At 43.5% G+C, this 24487-nt stretch overlaps 1 protein-coding gene across 9 annotated transcripts in view; it reads right to left on the minus strand.

Annotated features, from left to right (window-relative positions):
* The window catches only part of LIMCH1 (LIM and calponin homology domains 1), a 192927-nt gene that overhangs the window by 100694 nt on the left and 67746 nt on the right, over positions 1-24487 (minus strand). For 8 of the 9 annotated variants that reach the window (XM_026675354.2, XM_087965762.1, XM_087965761.1 and 5 more), the window contains exon 3: positions 20510-20579. In XM_026675354.2, coding sequence (XP_026531139.2) covers positions 20510-20579 — 70 coding nt within the window. Of the gene's footprint in view, positions 1-20499; positions 20580-24487 lie in introns of those variants that run through there. The other variant, XM_087965756.1, reaches the window with a different exon arrangement.

A 24487-nucleotide genomic window follows, 5' to 3' on the forward strand; every position in this document is an offset into this window, starting at 1 on the left:
ATCTGTATTTCAGTATTACAAGATTCCTTGTTAAATTCTGTCGACCCGTATTATTATTATTATTATTTTTTTTAAAAAAACCCAGTAAGACATTAGTTCCACTGAAATCAAAGGCAAGCAGAATCGGCAAAGGAATTTTAAAGAAGAACACATGTACATGGTTTTACAGCTTTTTCAGAGGTCACAGTCCCTTTGTGTGCCAAGGAAAAAGGGAGAGCGAGAGCGAGAGAGAGAGAGATGCATGGGGTGTTATGTCCCTCCAGTGAAAACTTAGTAGGGCTAGGAAAGGGGACTAAGCCCTGGGGAGATAAGCTTCCAGCTTGCTTCCCATCGTGAATATTCACTGGGTGATTTACACCATGCGGTGTAAAAGGGTTGGTGGCCAGAAGACTCGGAGAACTATGCTTCCTTGAGGAAAGCCAGGACGTACATTCAGCAAACAAGCTGTCAGGCCAGAAGAATCAGATCCACATGTTAAGATGATTTATTGCTAAAACCTATAGAACAAGAATCTAGTCCATTAACAGCACTAAACTGGCCCTAGATAAAGAGTCTGTGGAGATTTTCAGTGTTCCAGGTCATGGTTGTCCCAAAGATGCTTTTTTCAAGAGGCACCTGGACTTCCTGGGTTTTCTTTGAAGACATTTCGCTCCTCATCCAAGAAGCTTCTTCAGCTCTGATTAGATGGCGGGGAACGGAAGGATTTATAGTTCTTGCAGACAGCTGGTCATTTGCATTCTTTTAGAGAGTCGTTGTGGCCACTTGGAGGTTTATCTGTGTCCTCAAGGTCACTTCAGTAGAGCTTTCAGCAGTTCCACGAAGGCTCCACACCCATTTGCACCACTCAGGTGAGCCTGAGGACACAGACAAACCTCCAAGCGGCCTCAATGGCTCTCTAAAAGGATGCAAATGACCAGCTTGCCTGCAAGGAATGTAAATCCTTCCGTCCCCCACCATCCAGTCAGAGCTGAAGAAGCTTCTTGGATGAGGAGCGAAACGAGATCAAGAAAAACCAGAAAGTCCAGTGGCCTCTTGAAAAAAGCACCTTTAGGACACTAGATAAGAGTTAGCAGAATTCAAGTGGGAATGGACACAGACTGCAGACTGGGATGTAACGATTCCGGGCTGATTTCTCACTTGACTCTAACTTCCAGCCTCTGCAGGTCGTTCTTCTACATAAATACTTAAATAAAAATATACACAATAAGAGGTGGAAAAACAAAGGGACTGGATGAGAGTTAAGATCCCTTCCATTCCATATGCCACCGACAGGAGATGCTGGGCGGAAAAAAACCAGGGTTATTTTGTCCCGTCAACTGGGTGTTAGGCATACTGTTTCAGGGAACTATGAGAACAGCCTTGATCCTCCAAAACTCAAAACACTGAGTTACATGTCAAATGCTATCTTGCTGCACCAAAGCTATGAGGGATGGAGACCACAACAGAACCAAGATACGGGCGATAAAGCAAAGAAATATTGGCGTAGGATATATATAGCTTAATACAGAGGGGTGCGGTGGCCTAGAGGTGGAGATCTCACCTCACAATCAGAAGGCTGTGAATTCGATCCGAAGAAGAGGCAGCTATTTCTCTCTCTGGGCACACTGAGACTATATCAGCTGAACAAACCTCCATGCTGGAGACAGGAAGGGCATCCGGGCATTAAAACACTCTGCTAGCTCCATTGAGTTGCCCAAGACTTCACTCCGCAAGGGATTATGGGAGGTCTTTAAAAGGTGATGATGAAACTAGGGAAATCTAGAGTGGTGCGATGGACTAGAGGTGGAGCTCTTGCCTCACAATCAGAAAGCTGTGAGTTCGATCCTAGGCAGAGGCACATATTTCTCTCTCTGGGCATAATGAGAATGTATCAGCTGAACAAAACTCCGCATTGGTGACAGGGAGGGCATCCAGCCATTAAAACACTCTGCTAGCTCCATTCAATTGCCCAGACTCCACCCCGCAAGGGATTATGGGGGTCATTAAATGATAATACATAGCTTAATACAGAAAATTCTTAAAATTCTGTCAAGAACCTTGCAGTACACATCTCTAATGATCTAAGTGCTAGAGCCCACTGTAACTACATAGCCAAAAAGGCATTAAGAGTTGTTAACCTAATTCTATGTAGCTTTTTCTCTGGTAATATCACACTCCTAACTAGAGCATACAAAACATTTGCTAGACCAATATTTGAATACAGCTCATTCAGTCTGGAACCCGCATTACGTATCCAATATAAGTACAGTTGAGAAAGTCCAGAAATATTTCACACGAAGAGTTCTCCACTCCTCTACTCGTTGCAGAATACCTTATGCCACCAGACTTGAAATTCTAGACCTAGACAGCCTAGAACTACGCCGCCTTCAGTCCGATCTAAGTATAGTATATAAAATCATACATTGCAATGTCCTACCTGTCAATGAATACTTTCAGCTTCAACCACAACAATACAAGAGCACACAATAGATACAAACTCAAGGTAAACTGCACCAAACTTGATCGCAGGAAATACAACTGCAGCAACAGAGTGGTCAATGTCTGGAATACTCTACCTGACTCTGTGGTTTCTTCCCCAAACCCCAAAAACTTTAACCTTAAACTGTCTACTATTGACCCTACTCCTTTCCTAAGAGGTCTGTAGGGGGCATGCATAAGCGCACCAACGTGCCTACCGTCCTTGTCCTATTGATTATTTTATTTTTTCTTATATGTATCCATTTCATGTATTCATAACTATGTTTATATTCATACCTGTTATCTTGTAAGCGATTGACAAATCAAATAAATCTTAAAATGAAGAGAACACCAGAGACTTTTATTTGGGGTTTAATGGAAAAAGACCTGAGGGGGAAAATGGAACTTTGTTGTTATATACGTTGACGGCGGCAAGAATACTTTATGCACAGAAATGTCTGCATTTTTTTCCCTTCCTGAGACCAGCACCAAACTAGGCAAATGTAAAAGACAAAGGAATTCCATGCTATCTCTAGATCACAGACATTATCTTCCCCTCTGTTTGATTGCTGCAGATGAAAATTTACAGGAAGAACCCCACATTTCAACATGAAACAAATGCATGAAACGTTTAAGAGCTAACTGGCTCGCCAGCTGGCAAGCGAGTCATACCAAATCTCTTGTCAAACAAGGGGCTGCTATTCATGCAAGCCCATCCATCGTTCTTCTCTTCCCCTACTGTTCCAGTTTTCTGCTCTTCTCCTCTGGTGTCCAACAAAGTGATGCTATCTTTCATGTCAAGCCCGTCCAGAGGAAGCATCAGCAGGCGGTCTCCAAGATCCTTCCCAACGGCCAGCATAAACACCGAGATGAAGAGACGGTCACGGCCCAATGACCACCGAGCAAGAAACGGGCCCTGTTGATACTCAACGGATTCTGTGGCAGCTGAAAAGCCCAGCTAGGGTTGCCAATGGAGAACAAGGGGCCGGCGGTAGCCAATACGCCTCTGCGCTCCTCGGTTGCTGTTCCCTGAAGCGAGCCACTGAACCGCCGGTGCTGCCATGAGCCTTCATGCCCTGCTGAAGTCCATGGCCTCCTCAAAGGAAGAGCAACACATTCCTTTCCTCCTTCCCTTCAAATTAAACAACCCCTTCTCTCGCGTGCCAAAGGATACATTTCCATAAAACTCTTTAATAGTCTAGTGTCGCATTTTGGTGGTGGGGATGCTATTACAGCTCAACGGTTTGGATTCACGCAGCTTTGAGGTTTTCCTGCTGTTATGGGAAACAAAGACGAGAAGCAAAATGTTTAGGTCAGCTTCAGGGTCTCGCAGACACACACACACACACACACACACACCAGACAATCCAGCTGAGTGATTTGGGACGAGTTCTTCTCTTTCAACCCTAGATTGGGAAGGCAAAAGCCTACCGACTGTTCTGACCTAAGGCTTCCCAAGGTCATGAAGCCGACTCCTCATCCCGATAAAACCCCTTTTATTGAGGTTAAAGAGAATTCCTCTCCAGCAAAGTCCCGTCCAACAGTCTTTCAAGAGATTTTCACAACTACAGACCTTTATCAGGCTTGGAGAGTTGCCAGGCCAATATCTTCCAAACACCACGCTGTAGCAGCAATTACGTGGCAAGAAGTCAGGAACAGATCTTCACACTAATTAAACGAACTAATTGTCTCCTTCAAACACTACCCCTTCTTTTGCTCCTCTTTATTCCCTCGGGGAAGGGCCATTCACCATACACCCTTACTCCCGAGTTGACCCTGGTTCCTTAACTGTTCCCTTCTTCTGGCAGCTCTGCGCATGCGCACACTGGGAACAGGCTCCAACTGTTCTTCTGCCCCACCGATCTCCGACTCTGAAGGCAGCTGATAAGTGGCTAAGACACGGAGCTTGTCGATCAGAAAGGTCGGCAGTTCGGCGGTTCAAATCCCTAGCGTGTCACGGAGTGAGTTCCCATTCTTTGTCCCAGCTTCTGGCAACCTAGCAGTTCGAAAGCATGTAAAAAATGCAAGTAGAAAAATAGGGACCCCTTTGGTGGGAAGGTAAGAGTGTTCCTTGAGCCTTCGGCGTTTAGTCCTGCTGGCCACATGACCACGGAGACGTCTTTGGACAGCGCTGGCTCTTCGGCTTTGTAACAGAGATGAGTGCCTCCCCCTAGAGCCGGAAACAACTAGCATGTATGTACAAGGGGAATCTTTATCTTTACCTTATGTATACACACAACATAGACTAATCTATCTATCTATCTATCTATCTATCTATCTATCTATCTATCCATCCATCCATCTATCATCTATCTAACTATCTATCTAAAAGGGGTGGGGTTTCCTGCAGTCTTAATACTATATTTTCCCACAATAACACAGCAACCTAATCTTCTCCCATGGCATTCTTTCCAATTTTCTGCTAAGCCTTTAATCTAACGGCTATTTTAAAGCCTACGCTGCAAGGAATAAATCTTTCTATGTCCCTTTAAAAACAACAAGCATAACTCCAGTGTAATATATAAAAGATACAGATGAATTGGTGATTTACTCCCCGATCTAGATCTTGTAAAGTATTTTTATACAACAGCTTTGTTTACACAAGCCTTACCCCGTGGCTCAGGCATTACTGCAAGTTTTGGCTATTACCTCTGATTTTTTTTGTGTGTGTGTGTGTTATCTTTTCAAGGAAAAACATTCCGGATTCCATACAGATTTTATCTTAGAAACTCAGCTAAAGAGCTATTAAGAGTCAGATCAGGAATCTCTCCATGCAAAACCTTCCATTTCGGATGTCTAAAGCAAGCCCTTGGTAAGAAACAGAGTCTTAAAGTGATCGTCCAGAAAAATCAAGTGCTTACTTTGTGATTCGATCGCAGCATCCTCATAACCAAAATTCAGATATCCAGGAACTGATTCATATTTATGACGGTTGCCTTGTCCCGGGGTGGGGGGGTGGGGGAGTATGGTGTCCTATAATTCCCTTTTATGACCTTTTCTGACAAGCAAAGTCAATGGAGAAGCCAAATTCACTTAGCAACTGTTGTTACTAATTTAGCGGTAGTGATTCACTGAACTGTAGCAGGGATGGGATTCAACCGGTATAACAACCAGTTTGGTGAGCGCACGCGCACAGCGTTTGAAAAACCGCCCATTTACAGCTCTAAAATTTACTTTCTACTGCAGCCCAGGTGTGATGACCCAAAGGGGCCTGGCACAAAGGCCACACAGTCAGATAATCAGCAGGAGTCCCTTTATTAGCTCCAACTTTGCCCCCAATGTCCAGGTTACCTTCTGGCTGGAGAAAAACTCTCCCAGGAACAGCCTTTGGCTGCAGAGAATCAAGCCCAAAACCTGGTCAACAAAAACTGTAATTATAAGTCCAATCAAGCCAAACTGAGGTAATTAGTTTGGCAGGACAGGATCAAGAATTCCAGACATGAAGACACGTCAAAACTCACACTGTTGGGAAGACGCCAGGAACACAGATCAGCAACAACACAGGATAAAGTCACGTTTGCTCCCAGCAGCTGCCGCTGTCAGCATTCAGTTCTTATAAACTTTCATTCGCAGATGTGGCTAATGAAGGGAATCAGGGCCCTTTCCTCCCCCATAAGTCACGCAACCCATGTTGCTCCCTTCTTCGTTCCTCCCTGCGTACCCTAGGATGAAGAGGGGGTGAGCCTGGCCTTCCTCTGAACTCCCTCTCCCTTGTTCTACCTTTTCCCTGCTCTGCCCAGCCAGACTTTGCCCTTCCCCAGCCTCCTCCACAGCCAACGGAGCCATTCTCCCACTCCCTGCCAGCTGTTCATCTTTCTCCTTGGATTCAGACTCTGATAGAGGCATGGTATCTGGTGAGTAAAACAGCTGATTCACACCCCAATCTGCTGTGCCACACGAATCAGCTCAGTTGCAAAATAGAGAAATAAAGGACAAACTAAGGCAGGGGCGGGGCAACTAATCTTTGGAACAACTGGTTCGTCTGAATCAGTCCAAACCAGCTGAATCCCACCCCTGAACTGTGGCACGAAAGTTCGTAAAATGAGGCAGAAGTCATTTAACCAATGTCTCGCTTAGCAACATAAATCTCAGGCTCGTAAGTCAAGGAGTACCTGTATACACTAACCCTCGGACTAGCCAGAGAAGAAGCTGATCCTATAATCCATTTCATCAGTAGTCATTTAAGACCAAAGGCAGGACTTGGAACAGCATTGCACAGTATTTTTAATTATTATTTTCGGTAACTATAGTTCCCATCAGATGTTTTCCTTCACTGAGCTCTTCCTGCAGGCTCAAGGGCCAAAACGATTGGGATAAATCATCAATGAGTTGTTTATCCTTAAACTGTCTATTACTTGCCATGGATAAGCTTTCTTTTGTAGCCAGATTGCCGGCCTAACAAAGCTTTGTTGTCTAAACAAATGCTTTATGTTGAATTCTGCCCAATATTCTAACTAAATATTATTACGGCAGATTGCACAGTCGCCTGGATGTTTTCTTTTTTTTTTTTAAAAGGGGATTGGGATTTTTGTTCACCCTACTGAGCCCTTCCCCAAACCCCAGGATAGGCAAATGTGGTTGTTGAATCATATTAATGGTATTGTCGCTGGACGTAAGCCAGTGGTGGCTAACCTTTTTGAGCTCCTGTGCCAAAAAATATGTGCTTGCACCCCCACACCTCTGCGCATGCGATTCCTGCCCCACCCCCTTACATGCACTGCTGATTTTTGGCCCATTTGAGGCCTTTTTCGGCCTCCCAGAGGCTTGGGGGAAGCCTCTGCAGCCTCTGCAGGCCGAAAAATGGGCCCATTTTGTCACTTCTGGTATTTCCGGAAATACAGGAAGGGATGAAACGGGCCTATTTTTCAGCCTCCAAAGGCTACAGAGGCTTCCCTCAGGCCTCTGGGAGGCCGAAAAAGGCCCGAAAATCAGCTGGGAGGTGCGCGCATGTGCAGTGAGGTAAGGTTGCCTGGGACTTGCGTGCCCACACAAATGGCTCTGCGTGCCACCTGTGGCACGTGTGCCATAGGTTCGCCATCACGGATGTAAGCTGTTCCGAGTAAAGCTGAGATATATTCTATATATTTTGTCTATTTTTATTATTAATGTTTCAAAGTACACAAGGGAAAACATACACCCACCCTTCACTCATGGCACTGGGGAATGACTCTTTGTCCAAGTAGAGATTAATTTGAGCTCCTGTGAATTTGTTTTTGTTTTTTTCTGCAGTGGGAACTGTCTGAGTATAGTTACCAAATTCACACACACAAAAATATCTCAATGTTTTCCTTTTCCTTTTGTCCTTTGTGGCAGAAATGGTAATAGACTCACACAAAGAAAGACCGAGACGATGCCAAATAGTCAGGAGCAGAACAAAAACATAATTTCCAGAACATGGGAGTTAAAATGCAATGAGCAGAAACGTTTCCTTTGACCTCACATTGGTCAAAATTTCAACGATACCCCTGTTCTTCTACTGCGTTCCATCGCACAATGGCCCAGCTGCTCAACTCATTGGTAGCTACTTCTGCGTACCTACATACATTTTCACTAGTCTTTCTCCCGTCAGTAATATAGAGCAGAACTAGCTCAATACCCGTGCTTCCCTAAGGGGTTAGTTTTTGGGGAGGAAAGTAAAAGGAAAATTCTGCCCATCCTTACCAGCATCCATCCGTCCTGTTTGGATACTGAAACAGTATTTGCTGTGTGAGCAAGAAGGAGACAACAAGGAGCCTGGGCGTGGCTTAGCTCAACTGTTCTGTAGTAAAGCTGCTTGGTGCTATGAAACTGAAACTGAAACTCCTCTGCTTGTGTTTTGCATTTGGAACAGATTTCTTTCCAGGTGGGGAGAGGGAGTAGATCTCCTTAGCATCAGAGCATGTTAATAATAATAATAATATAGGAAATACTAATGCTCTGATGGTCATTTCAAAAAATCCTTTCTTAGTGAGTATCTAGAAGCCAAGAGGAACACATGGGCCAAGTTTCAAGTTTGTAGGCTTTACGGTTTTGTAATGATGCATGAGTGGTGTTTCGCTTTTATATATGTAGATAACAGAGTTAGAAGGGATCCTGGAGGTCTTCTAGCCCAACCCCCTGCTTAGGCAGGAAACCCTATACCATCACAGACAAATGGTTGTCCAATCTCTTCTTAAAACTTTCCAGTGTTGGAGCATTCCCAACTTCTGGAGGCAAGTTGTTCCACTGATTAATTGTCCTAACTGTCAGGAAATTTCTCCTTAGTTCTAGGTTGCTTCTCTCCCTGAAGAGTTTCACTCTACAACTATGTTCCTAACCTAACAACTGCAATGGTTCACTTAACAACTGTGGAAAGAAAGGTTGTAAAATGGGGCAAAACTCAAGAGACGGGTATCTCAGTTAGCAACATAAATATCTGGGATTCAATTGTGCTCATAAGTCAAAAACTACCTGCATAAAAGAGGCTCAATTATAACTTTTGCCATTTTGTAATACTCTACAGACAAGTAACAGAGGGTAAATACACCTAAGTACTCTACACCAGGTGGGAATTCTGGGAGCTGAAGTCCAGCAGGTCCGGAGAGTACCAAATCCATCATTTTTTGAAAAGTTATACGCTCGCCAAGTTACTATTCGCTCTTGCTACAGTTTTGATAACATTTCTTCCTTCTGTATTAGGGAAGTTCAAGAAGAAAAAAATATAATGAAACTGCTAGGCTGAACCAACAAGGAACACTAGGAATACAGGTACAGGAATACTCGACTTACAAAAGTTCATTTAGTGATGGTTCAAAGTTACAAGGTCCATTAAAAAAAAAGTATCTTATGACCATCGTTGGAGTGGTACGGTGACCTAGAGGTGAAGCTCTCCCCCACAATTTGTAGGCTGTGAGTTCAATCCTAGGGTAGAGGCAGATATTTCTCTCTCTGGGTACATTGAGAATATATCTGCTGAACAAAACTCTGTACTGGCGACAGGAAAGGCATCCGGCCATTAAAAACACTCTGCTAGTTCCATTCAGTTGCCCAGACTCCAACCCGCAAGGGATTATGGGATTGTGATTATGGGATTATAGGACCACCATCAGTCAGAATTCATATTAGTGGCCCACGGGATTTAAAACTATGAGTTTGGTAGTCCCTGAGGTCCAAAAGGCTGGCAACCCCTGATATAAATAAAAGGAACAAACAAAACATTATTCCTTTATCCACAAAGCAGTCCTCCATGGGTTTGTATATGGAAACTTGGGATGACAAATAGCCTGAACATGGACAAAACTCATGAATGGATGGGCACAGAAACAGATGGTTAATTTTCTTTCTTCTGCTGGGGAGTTAAGCCTGCAGTACATTCTGCCCTTTCTAACCGATGTAATTTTGCAAGATTATTTTCTAAGCTCTTCTTCATCATAAGGCTAAAGGGACAGAGAAGTGATTTTGCTCAGAGCTTATTTTCTGACCAGACTCTTTTAGCTTTAAGATGGCTCTCCTTATCATTTGTTCCTTGACGGCTCACTCCTAAGCAACAGAATGAAAAGGAAGCTGGCCCAAATCCAACAGGATTTAACTTATGCACAACTCTACCTTCGATTGCCGACATTCTCCTTTTCTCAATACTTTGTTTGGCTTCATGTTAACTTTGCACGGAGAATATCTAAAATCCCTTTCCTCGGATACCGCCGGGTCTCTTGGAACACATCTAATTCTTTTGCATTTATTTTTATTCCCAACTTCTTTTCAAAAAAGAAATAATAATAATAATGATGATGATGATGCCATCAGCACTTGGCAAAGGCCGAGGTGGAAAAAGAAGAGAGAATGGAGAAAGAAAAAAAGACTTCAGGGTTCCCAAAAGCTCCTGGCATTTCAAGTAGAGCCAGGACGGACCGATGCCTCCCCGAAAACCAGTAGTTCATAAATAGAGAGGCAATCTTGGAAGGCTTCTTTCTGTTCCCAAGGAACAGGTTCGTCCTCGGCTTACCACCACCGTTGGGCCCAAAATGTCTGCCGCTAAGCAAGACTATCGCGGAGTGAGTTTTATTCCGGGACTTACAAATTGAAGTTCAGCAACTTTGGAAAAAGAAATCGTGCATTATCCCCATTGTAATTGGAGCCCTTGGAGCAATACCTAAAGGGCTGCCTGGCTATTTGGAAATTCTGAATTTATCAGACTTGAATACCCTGATTCTACAAAAAAGCCGCTCTACTTAGAACAGCTTATATCTTCTGATGCTACTTGAACAGTTCCTAGGTCCTTGGTTAGGACTCGAGCTGTTGAGCTACCAACCAGTCCAAAAGGCTGTGAATCTCATTAAAGATTTTAATAATAATCATCATCATCATCACCACCACCACCACCATCATCATCATTATCTTGTGGGACTTCAGAATTCAGACTGACAAGCACTTTGGCCCACAACACGCCTGACATAACAATAGCTGAAAAGAAAAAGGGTTGGTTCATTGACATTGCAATACCTGGGGATGCACGAATTGTAGACACGCAGCAAGAAAAAAATCACAAAGTATCGGGACTTACAAATTGAAATTGAGCAACTTTGGAAAAAGAAAGGGCTACCTCGCTATTTGGAAATCCAGAATTTATCAAATTTGAATACTCTGATTCTACAAAAAACCACCCTACTTGGAACAGCTTATATCCTACGATGCTACCTGAACAGTTCCTAGGTCCTTGGTTAGGACTCGAGCTGTTGAGCTATCAACCAGCCCCAAAGGCTGTGAATCTCACCAAAGATTAAATCATCATCATCATCATCATTTTGGCTACAATATGTTCACTCATGGAAGGCATGGTGTAAAATTGCCAAACACAAATCTGATCAATTCTTAGATCAGAAACAAAAGTATGGCACACCCGATCTTTCAACTATCTCCATCACTCCAAATTAAACTTTTCTTGGTCTGAGAATTAGTTTCAGGACCCAGAAAGGAATGGAGCATATGCAGGGGTGGGCTTCAAAAATTTTAGCAACAGGTTCTCTGCCCGGTGGCTGGGTGGGCGTGACTGTGGTGGGCGTGGCCTAGTTGGCCTCCTGCACTACGGTGGGGAGGGGGGGTGTTTTTGCCCTCCCCAGGCTCCTGAGGCTTTCCTCAAGCCTCCGGGAGGACGAAAATGGTCTCCCCGGGCTCCGGAGGCTCTGTGAAAGCTGGAAACGGGCCCATTTCCGGCCTTCCTAAACTTCCGGGAGGCCCGTTTTTCACCCTCCCTGAGCCTCCGCACACAGCCTGCACTTACCTGCATCCAAAATGGGCCACGTGGGGACTCCTGGGAGGGGCGGAGTGGGCGGGGCCAGCCAGGAGTGGGATTTGGGGGTTCTCCAGAGTTCACAGAATCTTAGCTTAGGGGCTCTCCCGAACCCCTGCGAACCCCCAGCAGCTCAACCCTGAGCTTATGTCTCTTCTACCCAGAGGTCAAATCTCCAGCCTTCTTCATTTCAGAAATACAATGGAGAGGACAGAATTGGCTATTGCCGATATTAAAAAGAAAAGCAGAAAGCTTTGCCTATTGCAATCTATTCAGAAACAGAGCCTTTGTACTAACATACCTGAAAAGATAAGATATTATTATTATTATTATTGGTGAACAATCGTGACACTGTTCAAAGATGAATTTGGACAATTATAAAAGAAGAACAAGGAGATAATAAACGCGGCCGTCTCCTTTTTATCTTTCTCAAGCAGCTGTCCTGAACTAAAAGGAGGTTCGATTCACAAACAGCAGACATATTGATATGCTTTTTTGTCCTCTGCAATAGTGATGTCTATTTGGAACATTAATTTATCAAGATATTTCACAATGGTAAGCTGGGGACGGCTCTGGTTCTGGTTTTGTATTCCCTGGGTTGACCACAATTCCAATTTAGGAGGGCCAGCAAAAAGGAAGAATACGACAGCATATTTTGTAAGAAAACAAAGACTAAAAATAAAAGTCTGGAAATCTGAAGGCCGAACTAAAAGCAACGGATGCAAACTAGGCAAGGAGAGAAACAACCTAGAACGAAGGAGAACTTTACCTGGCAGGGAGGACAATTCACCAGAGAGCAGGGGTGTCAAACTCAAGGCCCGCGGGATGCATCTGGCCCGTAGGGTACTTATTCAGAGTTTTTGCAGCATTAATTCAGTGCCAGAAAAATAAACATAGAGGGCTGATGCTTCATTTAACATCTTTATAAACACAATAAGTAGATTTTACAATACCAGTTGTAGATTTCTCCACCATGGAGCAAACTCAAACAGAAATAGACATGTTACAGGGGCAGAGCTTCAGCAGTAACTTACAGCAGCACAGAAACAGACATCAGTTTCACTTTAGTTCAGCAAGCAAGCAGGAGAGAAGCAGTTTCATTTTCAACAGACAGAGCTCAACATAGCCTCAGAGCTGCAGAGCTTAACATAGCGCCACGCCTAGGCTACTTTTAGTTTCAGTTTCCAGCGTAGGCTACACTTCTAATTTCAGTTTCCAAACTGTCCTCATTGGCTGATTTTGTTGCTATGCCTATTCATTGGCTGACCTTGTTACCATGTGTTCTGACCCAAACCCTTTTCCAATAAAACAAACATGAACCAAAGAGAACAGAAACCTTTTAATGATTCTTTACGAATCCCCAGTTAAAAGGCTGCTGCAAACTAATTAACTTTGATAAGCACAAGCTTCGCCAAAACTGTGCGAGGCTGCCAAGAATAACAAATAAGAAATACTTCACAACACAAGAGTCTTCAAATACCAACTTAAGATACTGTAATGTCCAGGAGGCTGAGTTTCAAAACGTCTTTGCTTCCTGCAAAGAACGTTCGATTCACAGCTGGCTTTTACCTTTTTGAAGGAGGGGCCATTACCTTGCAGCCTTATTCCCAAATCGCCCGTGCTGCTGCAACTGCTCTTTCCTGCGAGCAGCCCTGCATGCTCACGCACTTGACACAGACTCCTCAGGAATACCTCCTCATCGCTGCTGCCAGCCCCCACAATCTCTGAAGGCAGCAGTCCAGTACCTAATGGTCCTGGCCCCTCATCTGAGTCCTCGCTCTCCTCAGCCGTCCACACCTGCTGCCGGCTATCCACAACACCATGCTCTATTCCAGTTCATGAATATACTCTGACAGTACTTAAATCTGGCCCAGGGGGCCAGCCTGGCACTATCAAAGGACTGGCCCACGCGGCTTCTGCCAACCAAAACAGCCCCTCCCTGGAAGCCCAGGGTGTTGCAGGAGGCCCTGGAGACCGAAAATAGGCCATGCAGGGGCCACACAGCACACACACACAGCGCAGTCTGTTTTGGCCAGCAGAGTGCTGCTGGAGCCAGGGAGAAGAAAGAAGCCAAAAATTGGGCCACGTGGGGGCCTGGAGGGGCACCTCTGTGTGGCTCATTTTTGCCCAGGAGATTGCAGCAGTCCACGGAGGCAGAAAATGGGCCATGTGGGGGCCTCGCAGGATTTTGGCGTGGCCTGTTTTTGGCCGGAAGAGTGCAGCAGGAGATAGGACAGGCACCTCCTGCAGCACCATGGAGGCCAAAAACGAGGTGCTTTGTGGGGGGCGCACGTGGTCCTCCCCATGCCCCGTTTTGTCCAGTAGGGTGCTATTGGAACCACACAAAAAAACTAAGCCAAAATAGAAGGGGGAAACGGACTTCCCAGAGGCTTGAGAAAAGCCTCGGGACCCCAGAGGAGGGCAAAAACAGGCCTTCCAGAAGTTCTGGGAGGCCAGAAATGGACCTCCGGAGCAAAGAGAGACCGTGTTTCGCCTTCCCCGAGGCTCGAGGAAAGCCCGAGGTGGGTGAAAACTGCACACACACACACACACACGCTGTGGTGCAGTAGGATGACTAGGCCCCACCCACCATGGCCCCGCCCACTCAGCAACCGGGCAGAGAACTGGTTGCTAAATTTTTTGAAGTCACCCCCCTGCTCAAGGCCCTGCTAAGGGAGTTTCTAAGACAGTTTTGTTTGGTATCTGCTCGTTTCCTGCTAAGCTTTCTACGACTCGACAGATTCATTTTCCATCCTGTCCCAAAGCCCCCTTTTTTCATATATATTTTTTAAAAAATATGGCTGTTTATAGGAATAAAGAAGCTGCAAGCAGGATCTTTTCCCCTTTTCCTTAGTTCAGCAATCACGGTCTCCTCCTCCTTTTAATTATTAAAATAACAACCTACTCGGTTGAAAATAACATGGTATTTTAAACAAACCGAAATCCTTTATTTCCCCGCCCCCCTTCTTTGTTATCTTGGAAGACTTAAAACCGTCTGCTAAAGTCAGCAGATGCTTTTGTGTCTCGCCCACAGACACATTGAAGGAAATGGCATTTGAAGAGAGGAAAAGAAAAACCAGACTTGTTTGGGGAAATTGGCAGGTTGATGGAGCCTGAGGATAAACCTTGTGTTTTATCCTCTTCTGCAGAACTAAAAATATTCTGCTTGGGTTGATGGAGAAGCACATGTTTCTTATCAACAATTCTAGCATGTAGGATCAGAAAAGGAATCTACTTTTCAAAAAAAAAAAGATTCTAGAGGCAGAATACAGGTAGGTATTGGTGGGCTGCTGCCGGTTTGGACCGGTTCTAATGAACCGGTATGAAAAACGATCAGTCAGCCCCGCACACCCTCTCACGCACTATCCCCGTGATGGCAAACCTGTGGCACGCAGAGCCATTTAAGCAGGCACGTGAGCCCAAGCCAAACTTACCTGCACTGTGCATGCGTGCGCCTCCCAGTTGATTTTTGGCCTGTTTGAGGCCATTTTCGCCCTCCCAGAGTCTCAAGGGAAGCCTCTGCAGCCTCAGGAGGCCAAAAAAACATTTCTTAGTATCTCACACAAACCCAGCTAGGTTTATTCAGTTACCTATAGTTAAGCCAAGCACAGCTTAAAACAGTGCAAGAATTGCAAGTCCATCTATTGTTAACTGTTGAAAATCAGCAAAGCTTCCTTCCTTGCAAAATAAGGATTAAAGGACAAGGCCCTGTGGATATTTCCAATATAAAATAGAATTTTGCAAAATAGAAATGGGGTTTAAACACTGCTAATAATGCAAAGGAATTATAAAGCAAAAATACGATGTAATACTGGGGAAAAGTCTTTTTGTGTGTTTGCGTGTGTGTGTGCGGTATGGATGCAAAAACTGAAAGAAATTGTTATTCATTAGCAGAACAATGACTGTCCCAAATATGCCTAAAGTAATCTGCTTTAGGCCGGCATAACATTCTTTCCAAAACAAAAATGGAAATCCTGATTAAGTGCCAATGTCTACACCCATACAAATTCTTCAGGAAAAAAAAAAAATGCCAGTTGTGTAATTGTGATCCATTACAAAATGCAATTTTCAAGCTTTTCCCCCTGTAACATTCCGCTCTTGGAAAGCGATTTAACCAATTCATTGCCTGATGTAATCTTGAACACACACACACACACAACACAACACACAACACAACACACAACACTGCCCAAGAGCTCTGATTACACAAGTACTTCTCGACTTACAATTTGTTTAGTGACCAAAGTGCTGTAGCTTTGTCCAAATAAATCCGTTGCTGTAATAAATCCAACACATGGACTTAGAGCTGTTTTTTTCACACTTACGACCGTTGCAACATCGGAAAGCACCAAGGACACCCCAAATGCAGCATGATGACCAAAAAGATGAGTAGCTGTTGCCTTGTTTCCCTGAAAATATGACCTACCCTGAAAGTAAGTCCTAGCTTGATTTTTACAGATGCACCCAAAATAAGCCCTACCCCCCAAAATAAGCCCTAATTAAGATCCTGCCCACTCCAGAGGTTAGTCAGTGGGAGACATCCCCCGAAAATAAGATCTGGTGCCTTTTTTGTGGCAAAAAAATTATAAGACAGGGTCTTCTTTTCAGGGAAACACGGGTAGGTATTTCCATCACAATTTTTCCCCTCCACCAAATTTCTACATCTCCTTCTACCAAATCAAAGCTCAGAAATAAGCAATTTAATGCATCTATGATTTACGGGATCTGTCTTTATTATTAACACTTTCTGAGGTTCTTTTTGAAAGTGGTAGTGGGAACTGGGAGAAGACTCCCAACTTTTGTCCAAAGGCTGGACTTTCTTTGTAGGCACCAAATATTTTCAAAGGCATAAACCAATATTTAGCCACTTATTGGGAATGTTAATCCAGGGCCAAACTGAGACAGGAGCCAAGGGGCATACAGTTCAGCCCTTCAGTTTCACCTCTGCTATTTCCTACTATTATTCCTGACTATTAGTCCTACTCCCTTACTACACCCTGGGCTATAAATGTCTCAATTCCCATCGGAATAGTGTAAGGAACTGAAGTCATGCCGTAAATGTCTCTCGACCCGTCAAAGAAAATATAAGCCCCAAACAAGAAATTCCTTTTCTCCGGAAACTATTTCAAAGTGGGGAATTAAAACAAAAACAAAAATACCCTGCCAAAGACAAATAAATCATTCTGTGTCAACCACGTCTCTCCGGACTTCAAAGTTTGAGCAAAAGTGGTTGCTTTTGCCACAGAGTTAGATTTCAATTCAGATCTTTCTCGGCTGTGACTATTTTTGAATAAGTTCAAATTCTGCCTCCACGCGTCCCCCTGCCCCATGTGTTTTAGTTCCATCTTCACCCTCTTTGTCCATTTCACGGTTAACTTTAACGCTAAAAAAAAAGCCAACACAACATACGCGCACACTTCAAACCCAAGAATACTACACTGAGGTAGAATCTTGTCCACCCCAAGGATAAAATACCCAGAGACAAACTGAGCAACGTGGTATATGCAGTACAAAGCAGTGAGATATATGCAGATCTGTACATTGAGGAAACAAAACAACCACTTCACAAACGCATGGCACAACATAGAAGAACAAACATGTGATGACCCAGGGTGTGGTACAAAAGCAACAAAGTCACAAAAGTAGGTAAAGTCCCTTTAATACCTCCAACTTGGCCCCCAATGTCCAGTTATCATCGGCTGGAGAGAAAACTCTCCCAAGAACAGTTTTTAAAGGGAAGAAATTCAGTCTGAACCCAAAGTACATAAAAATTATAAATAAAAACCCAACACAAGCCAGACTGCAGCAATTAACGAGACAGGGCAGGAAAAGGAATTGCAGACTTCAAAAGATAACGAGGCACACACAGTTGGGAAGACACCAGAACCCAGATAAGACTTGACAAACAAAGATAATACATACTTTGCTTCCAGCAAGGTGCTGTGCGCAAATGCCCTTTTTAAATCCTCTTTTCCCAGCTGCAGCTAATGAAGGGAATCAGGGCCCTTTCTTCCCCCGTAAACCATGCAATTCACGTTGCTCCCTTCTCCATTCCTCCCTGTGTGCCCTAGGATGAAGAGATGGCCAGCTGGACTGTGCCCTTCCCCAGTTTCCTCCACAGCCATGGAGCCACACTCCCACTCCGTCAGCTGCTCGACCTCCCCCTCGGAATCAGATTCCAACAGGGGCATGACAAAACACACCAAGACTAATTCCATCTGCATTTAAAAGACAAAGGACACTCTTTTGAAGACAGCAAAGTCCACATTTTGGACAGAGAGGACCTCTGGTTTCAAAGAGGGGGTCAAAGAGACCATCTATGTCCAAATTGAACAGCCCTCTCTCAACAGAGGGTGAGAGGCATGACATCCTCTATCTCCAGTCTACAACACAGTCCTTTCAGCAGTTCCAAGAAGGCTCCATTTGCACCACTCAGGTGACCCTAAGGACACAGATAAACCTCCAAGCGGCCTCAACGGCCCTCTAAAAGGATGCAAATGACCAGCTGTCTGCAAGGAGCATAAATCCTTCCCTTCCCCACAATCTAGTCAGAGCTGAAGAAACTCCTTGGATGAGAAGCGAAATGTCTTCCAAGAAAAACCAAGAAAGTCCAGTGGCCTCTTGAAAAAAAAAAAAAAGCACCTTTAGGACAGCCATGATCTGGATGATTTGAGAATTTCCACATACATTTATACTAATATTTATTACACAGAGTCCTGGACATACAACCACAAATGGGACTGGAGTTTCTAATGATGAGCAATTTACTTCAATTAAAACCGAGAATCTCACTTTAGCTTGGAAATTTGGAACCCGTTTTGAAAAGGCTGCCGAAAATCGATGGGAGCAAGCCCCTATTTCATAACAACATTTACCACTTTTTTTCTTTTTCTTTTATGGCACGGGGAAGAGGTTGCCAAGAGAAGCAAATGTTCCAAAATGCCTCTGTCAAAATGGAAGAAATCAGAGCCGGTACCCCTTCTCGGAAATCGTGTACAGGTTAAGTCCTCATTCTTACGATCGCAATGGAGCCCAAAATTTCTCCGGCAAAGTGAAACATCGGTTAACTAAATTTTCTCCCATTTTGCAACCTTCCCTGCCACAGTGGTTAAGCGAATCACTGCAGGTGTTTCAGTTAGTGACAGATTGTTAAGGGAACCTGGCTTCCCCATTGAGTTTGCTTGTCAGCAGGTCTCCACCACCACCACCCCAAAAAAAAAAGATCACATGATCCCCAGAATCATGTCGTCAGAACTATCGGTTCGGCGAACCGGATGTAAAATTAGCATCTGGTTCGCCTGAACTGGTGCGAACTGGAAGCAGCCCACACCTATCCTTAACTTATGACCAGAATTTCTGTCAGAAATTTGTGAAGTGAGAAATTTGTGAAGTGAGAAATTCCTAAAGTAAGAAATTTGTGGCGTGAATCTTGCTCTATTTTGCAACCTTTCCTGCTGCAGTTGTTCAGCGAAGCACTGCAGTTGATAAGTTAGTGACCCCATTGTTAAGCAAATCTGGTTTCCCCATTGATTTTTGCCAGTCAGACGGTCACAAAAAAGGGATCACATGATCCCCAGTATTCTGCACCCGTCATAAATACGAGCTGGTTGCCAAGGGTCCAAATTTTGATCACATGCCCATGGGCAGGTTGCAATGGCCGTTAAGTGTGGAAAATGCTGACATCACTTTTTTCAGGGCCGTTGTAACTTTGAATGGTCACTAAATGAGCCATTGTTAACTCAAGGACCGCTGTACTTAAGTACCCTTGGATTTAGAAATGATTAGGAATAAAGTATCAAATAAAGGAGGGGAAACGGGTTTGAAAGAGCAGCACGGCAGCTTGGAAACCGAGAGTGCATTCCATAAATAGTTTTTCAAAGATAGTAACTAGGTGACTGAAGTTTTTGCCGTACAAAATTCTAACTGGTGAGCACGATTGATGACTCTGGGCTATGGATGTGTCCCATTGGAGAATATGAATTACGATACACCCAGAGGGTGGGGGGGAAATCAGGGTCAAGGGTGACAGTGAATGATGTATCTCAGAGTCAGCTACACCCAGGCACTGCCGGACATGTTAACTCCCAATAAATCCTTTTGAAGTTTTGGAAGTTTGGCTCGAGACTCATGATTTAAATGGGGGTAACTGCCGGAATCCTGACATAAAGCTTTTTAGCTTTTAATTATCTTAGAATGTACATTTATATTCTAAGAGTAATAAATGAAAGGAACAGAAAAATATATAGAGATGGCAGGAAAATCATTTTGTTCATCATAAAAGTACATTCCCATACTCCTAATGATAATAATGTAGAAAACAGATGTTTAATTGACCAGGTCTTATATCTTCCAAATATTTGTTCAGTAATCCATGACTGCAGAAGCCATAGTATATTCCATGACTGCAATGAGCCATATTATTATAGTATATTCTATTTTGGCTTAGAGTTTTTGTGTGATTCCAATAGCTATCGTTCATTTTGTAATATCTCACACAAACCCAGCTAGGTTTATTCACTAAATGAACTACTTTAAGTGAAGGGCGACCTATAAAGCATAAAGGAAATATCTAAGAATTTTGTTTCCTGATGGTCGTATCACAAGTTAAAAAAAAAAAACCAACTACCTTTGGGACGGAAAAAAGATCAAAGGAAGCGAGCCAAATGACAACAATAATTGGATATTTTTCTCAATGAGGCTACCCAGGTTTAATAGATGTGTTTGTGTTACCTTTTGAGAACACATTTCTGGCAAAACACAACACGGAAGTAAAACGACAACTGAAGGATCTCACTTACAGATACTCACCAGTCCTGCAATGGGAGTTGGCGATCTGTTGATCTTTGTGACCAAACCGGGCAATATAGAGTTCAACAACCTGTCACAAGAAAGGAGAGTGGCAATATTATCATCGGTCACACACACATGGATTAGAAATGGTTTCTTCTACGCACACCACACCTCTCTTCCCAAGCCTCAAAGCTATTGACTTGGGATAACAACAACAAAAGTTTACAAAAGCTGGCAAACACGATTGTGCAAGTCAAGATCAGTATCTACAAAGCTCTTGAGAACTTGGACTTCCAATATCTCCTCAACTGGAAGTGTGATGAATAGAAGGCATGTGTCCAATTTGGGACAACCTATACAACGCCCACCTCTGGCCAAACAAGACAACTTTCCTTCTTATACAGGCAAAAGTCTTTGTTCTTAGTTCTCTAATTACCTTGTAAATCTCTAGTCATGTAATCTAACTATCTGTAAAACTCTAGTCATGTAATCTAACTAAGATTTACATCTTCCCTGCAACAGATAGATATTTTTCTGGCAGTGTTAATTTTTCTCCATTGTCTCCCTAATTGACCATTGTGTGTGAATTGCCTTGACAGTTGGAGATAGAGATAGTGATGTGCCAATTTCTGGAGGAAATAGGGGTGGCATTTTTGGAAGGATTCATGAAGGATTTATATAACAGGACCATATACTTGATACAGGAGGAATGCAATTGATTGCAGGCATCTGTTTAACAATGAGTAAATGCATAAGGAAATACGTTCACAGCAGGTTAACATATATTTTTCAAGCGAGCAAATGTCTATAGAGTAACTTTCTATTTAATGCTATAATATATTCTATTACATTTATTTATTATTACTATTACTATTATTACTATTCCCTTCAATAAAAAGGACTGTGCAAATAAACATAGTAAAGGAAATAAATTATTCATGTGTTAACTTGAGCCAGAATTGTATTTGCACAAAATTGGAAAAGTGAAGAGATTTCTACTGATGAGAATGTGATTAGGAAAATATTAAGAATGTGCAGAAATGAATAGATTAACGCTTGCAACTAAGGAGAAAGAACAAACTGAATGTTATATGACATGGGAATTATTTTATTGATGGTTAGAGAAGAAAAATGGAAGCTAGAAATAAAAGGAGATCAGTGAAATATAGACAGTATGTCAAAATAGAGATGACTGATTGATATGACTATTAGGTTTCCTATGCCTAATATTATTATTATATTCTTATTAGAAGACATGTTAAGAAGGAGAAATGAATAGGTTTACTACTATATACAATATTATTATTATAAGATTAGAAAATTAATACCAATACAATGTACACTGCGTTAAATTTTGATTGTTATTGCACAGAGATATTTGCATCCATGCAACACACTGTTTAATGGAAGATGGAATGTTTATATTAAAAAATTAAAAAATAAAAGATAAAATAAAGAGGACTGTGGACATTCTCTACTGAACTACCTCACCAGGCTCTGAAAAATGTACTGAAAGAAACATCAATGTTTGCTTCTAGCCATTTTATTATGATTGTTGTTTTGCACCATGGTATTTAACGGAGAGAAAGAAAATAAATTCTTTGCAAGCTAACTGCAGCTTTTTTGGTATGGGGCGATGAAGCCTCGTATGAATGATGTGTTGCATTCTGGGTCACTTACACTTAAGTTCACCACAATAATTTACACATAAGGTTACTCATTCTAAGGTTACTCATTCGAGGTGCACTGGGGAAAAGTATGTCAAGGTTTATCAGCCAAAGCTGATGAGTTGACCTTGCATGCCACTGAGGTCGCAGAGTTATCCAACTGCCAAAGCTGGATTAGGAAGGAGTTCTATGTTGTAAATCTTACCCTCAAGTCCAAGAGGGATCCCATCAATCTCAGAGGTGCCTCCAATTCTAGAAAGCCACTCTTGGAAACTTATACCCAGTGCTATATAATCTTTTAGTATTGTTGACGGTATATGCCCGTGATGGTGAACCTATGGCACGCTTGCCACAGGTGGCACACATAGCCATTTGTCCCGACATGCGAGCTGCAGGCAAACTTACCTCACTGCGCATGTGCGCGCCTCACAGCTGATTTTTGGCCGGTTTGAGGCCTTTTTCGGCCTCCTAAAGGCTTGAGCAAGGCTTCTGCAGGCTTTGCAGGCCCATTTCATCACTTCCTGTTTTTCCGAAAATACCAGAAGTGACTAAACGGGGCTAATTTTTGGCCTGCAGAGCCTGCAGAAGCCTTCCTCAAGCCTCTGGGAGGCCGAAAAAGGCCTCAAACCGGCTGAAAATCAGCTGTGAGGTGCAGTGCAGGTAAGGGGGCAGTGGGGGTGGGTAGGAGGGGATTACGCGTGCATGTGTAGGGGGCATGGGGGTGCATTGCCTTCTGGGTGCTGGCACGCGAGCGTGCAAGTGCGCGCACAATTTTTGGCACAGGAGCCCAAAAAGGTTAGCCACCACTGGTATATGCAGTACAAGGCAGTGAGCCATATGTAGATCTGTACATTGTGGAAACAAAACAACCACTTTAGAAATGCATGGCACAACAATCTTGTTCTCCCATGTCCCATCAGGACAAGATTCAGCAGTCCACCTGCATTTAAAAGATAAAGGCCATCCTTCTGAAGACAGAAAAGTCCACATTTTGGACAGAAGGACCTCTGGTTTCAAAGAGGGGTTGAAGGGGCCATCTGTGTCAAAACTGAACAGCCCTCTCTCAACAAAGGGGAAGGGATACAACATCATCTATCTCCAGTCTACAATACAGTCCTTTCAGCAGCTCCAAGAAGGCTCCACACCCATTTGTACCTCTCAGGTGACCCTGAGGACACAGATAAACCTCCAAGCAGCCTCAATGACCCTCCAAAAAGGATGCAAATGACCAGCTGTCTGCAAGACATATAAATCCTTCTGACTGAGTGCCAAAGAATTGATGCCTTTGAATTCTGATGCTGGAAAAAGACTCTTGAAAGTCCCTTAAACGGCAAGGAGATCCAATTAGTAGATCCTACAAGAAAATCAACCCTGCCTCTTTTTTGGAAGGACAGATCTTGAACCTGAAGCTCAAGTAATTTGGCCACCAAATGAGAAGACGAGGACTCATTGAAGAAGACCCTGATGTCGGGAAAGATGGAAGGGAAGAAGATGGCCGAGGGATGAGATGGTCAGATGGCCTCATCAACGCAAGGATCTTGAATTTGGGCAAACACCAGGGGAAAGGGGAAGACAGGGGAGCTGGTGCGCTATGGCCCATGAGGGTCAGAAAGAGATGGATGTGATTTAGCGACTGAGCACCAAAAATATAATCTGTAAAATGAGAGCTGAGTAAAGAATATCCGACATCTTTGGCAACCTCTTTAAGGTTTGGTTTCACTTCAGCAGACATTTAACTATTTAAATAAATCAACCAAAGCTTTCCCCAGCCTTCTCTCAGTACTCAAATGATGAATTATTTGGAACCAAACCATGTAGTGTTGGCAAACACCACATCTACATGCTCTTCTTTCGAAAGAGATGGTAAATAAAGTAAGATGAAGACATATGGCAGCTAGCGATAGAATGCATCCCTGGAAAACATAAGGCTCTTTGAATTAATCTAGTTTCCTATGGTGTTGTTCGTCGTGAAGTTGTGTCTGACCCATTGCGACCTCATGGACAATGTTCCTCCAGACCTTTCTGTCCTCTACCATCCCCCAGAGTCCATTTAGGCTCACGCCAACTGCTTCAGTGACGCCATCCAGCCACCTCGTTCTCTGCCGTCCCCTTCCTCTTCCCAGTATTAGGCTCTTCAACAGGGAGTCCTTCCTTCTCATGAGGTGGCCAAAGTCTTTGAGTTTCATCTTCAGGATGTGGCCTTCTACGGAGCAGTCAGGGTTGATCTCCTCCAGGACTGACCGGTTGGATCGCCTTGCAGTCCAAGGGACTCACAGGAGTCTTCTCCAGCACCATAGTTTAAATTCTTTGGTGCTCAGCCTTTCTTATG

Source organism: Notechis scutatus, chromosome 4, assembly GCF_049901735.1.
Source record: "Notechis scutatus isolate UNSWTSFEM ecotype Mainland chromosome 4, rNotScu1.2, whole genome shotgun sequence".
Taxonomy (NCBI): Eukaryota; Metazoa; Chordata; class Lepidosauria; order Squamata; family Elapidae; genus Notechis; species Notechis scutatus.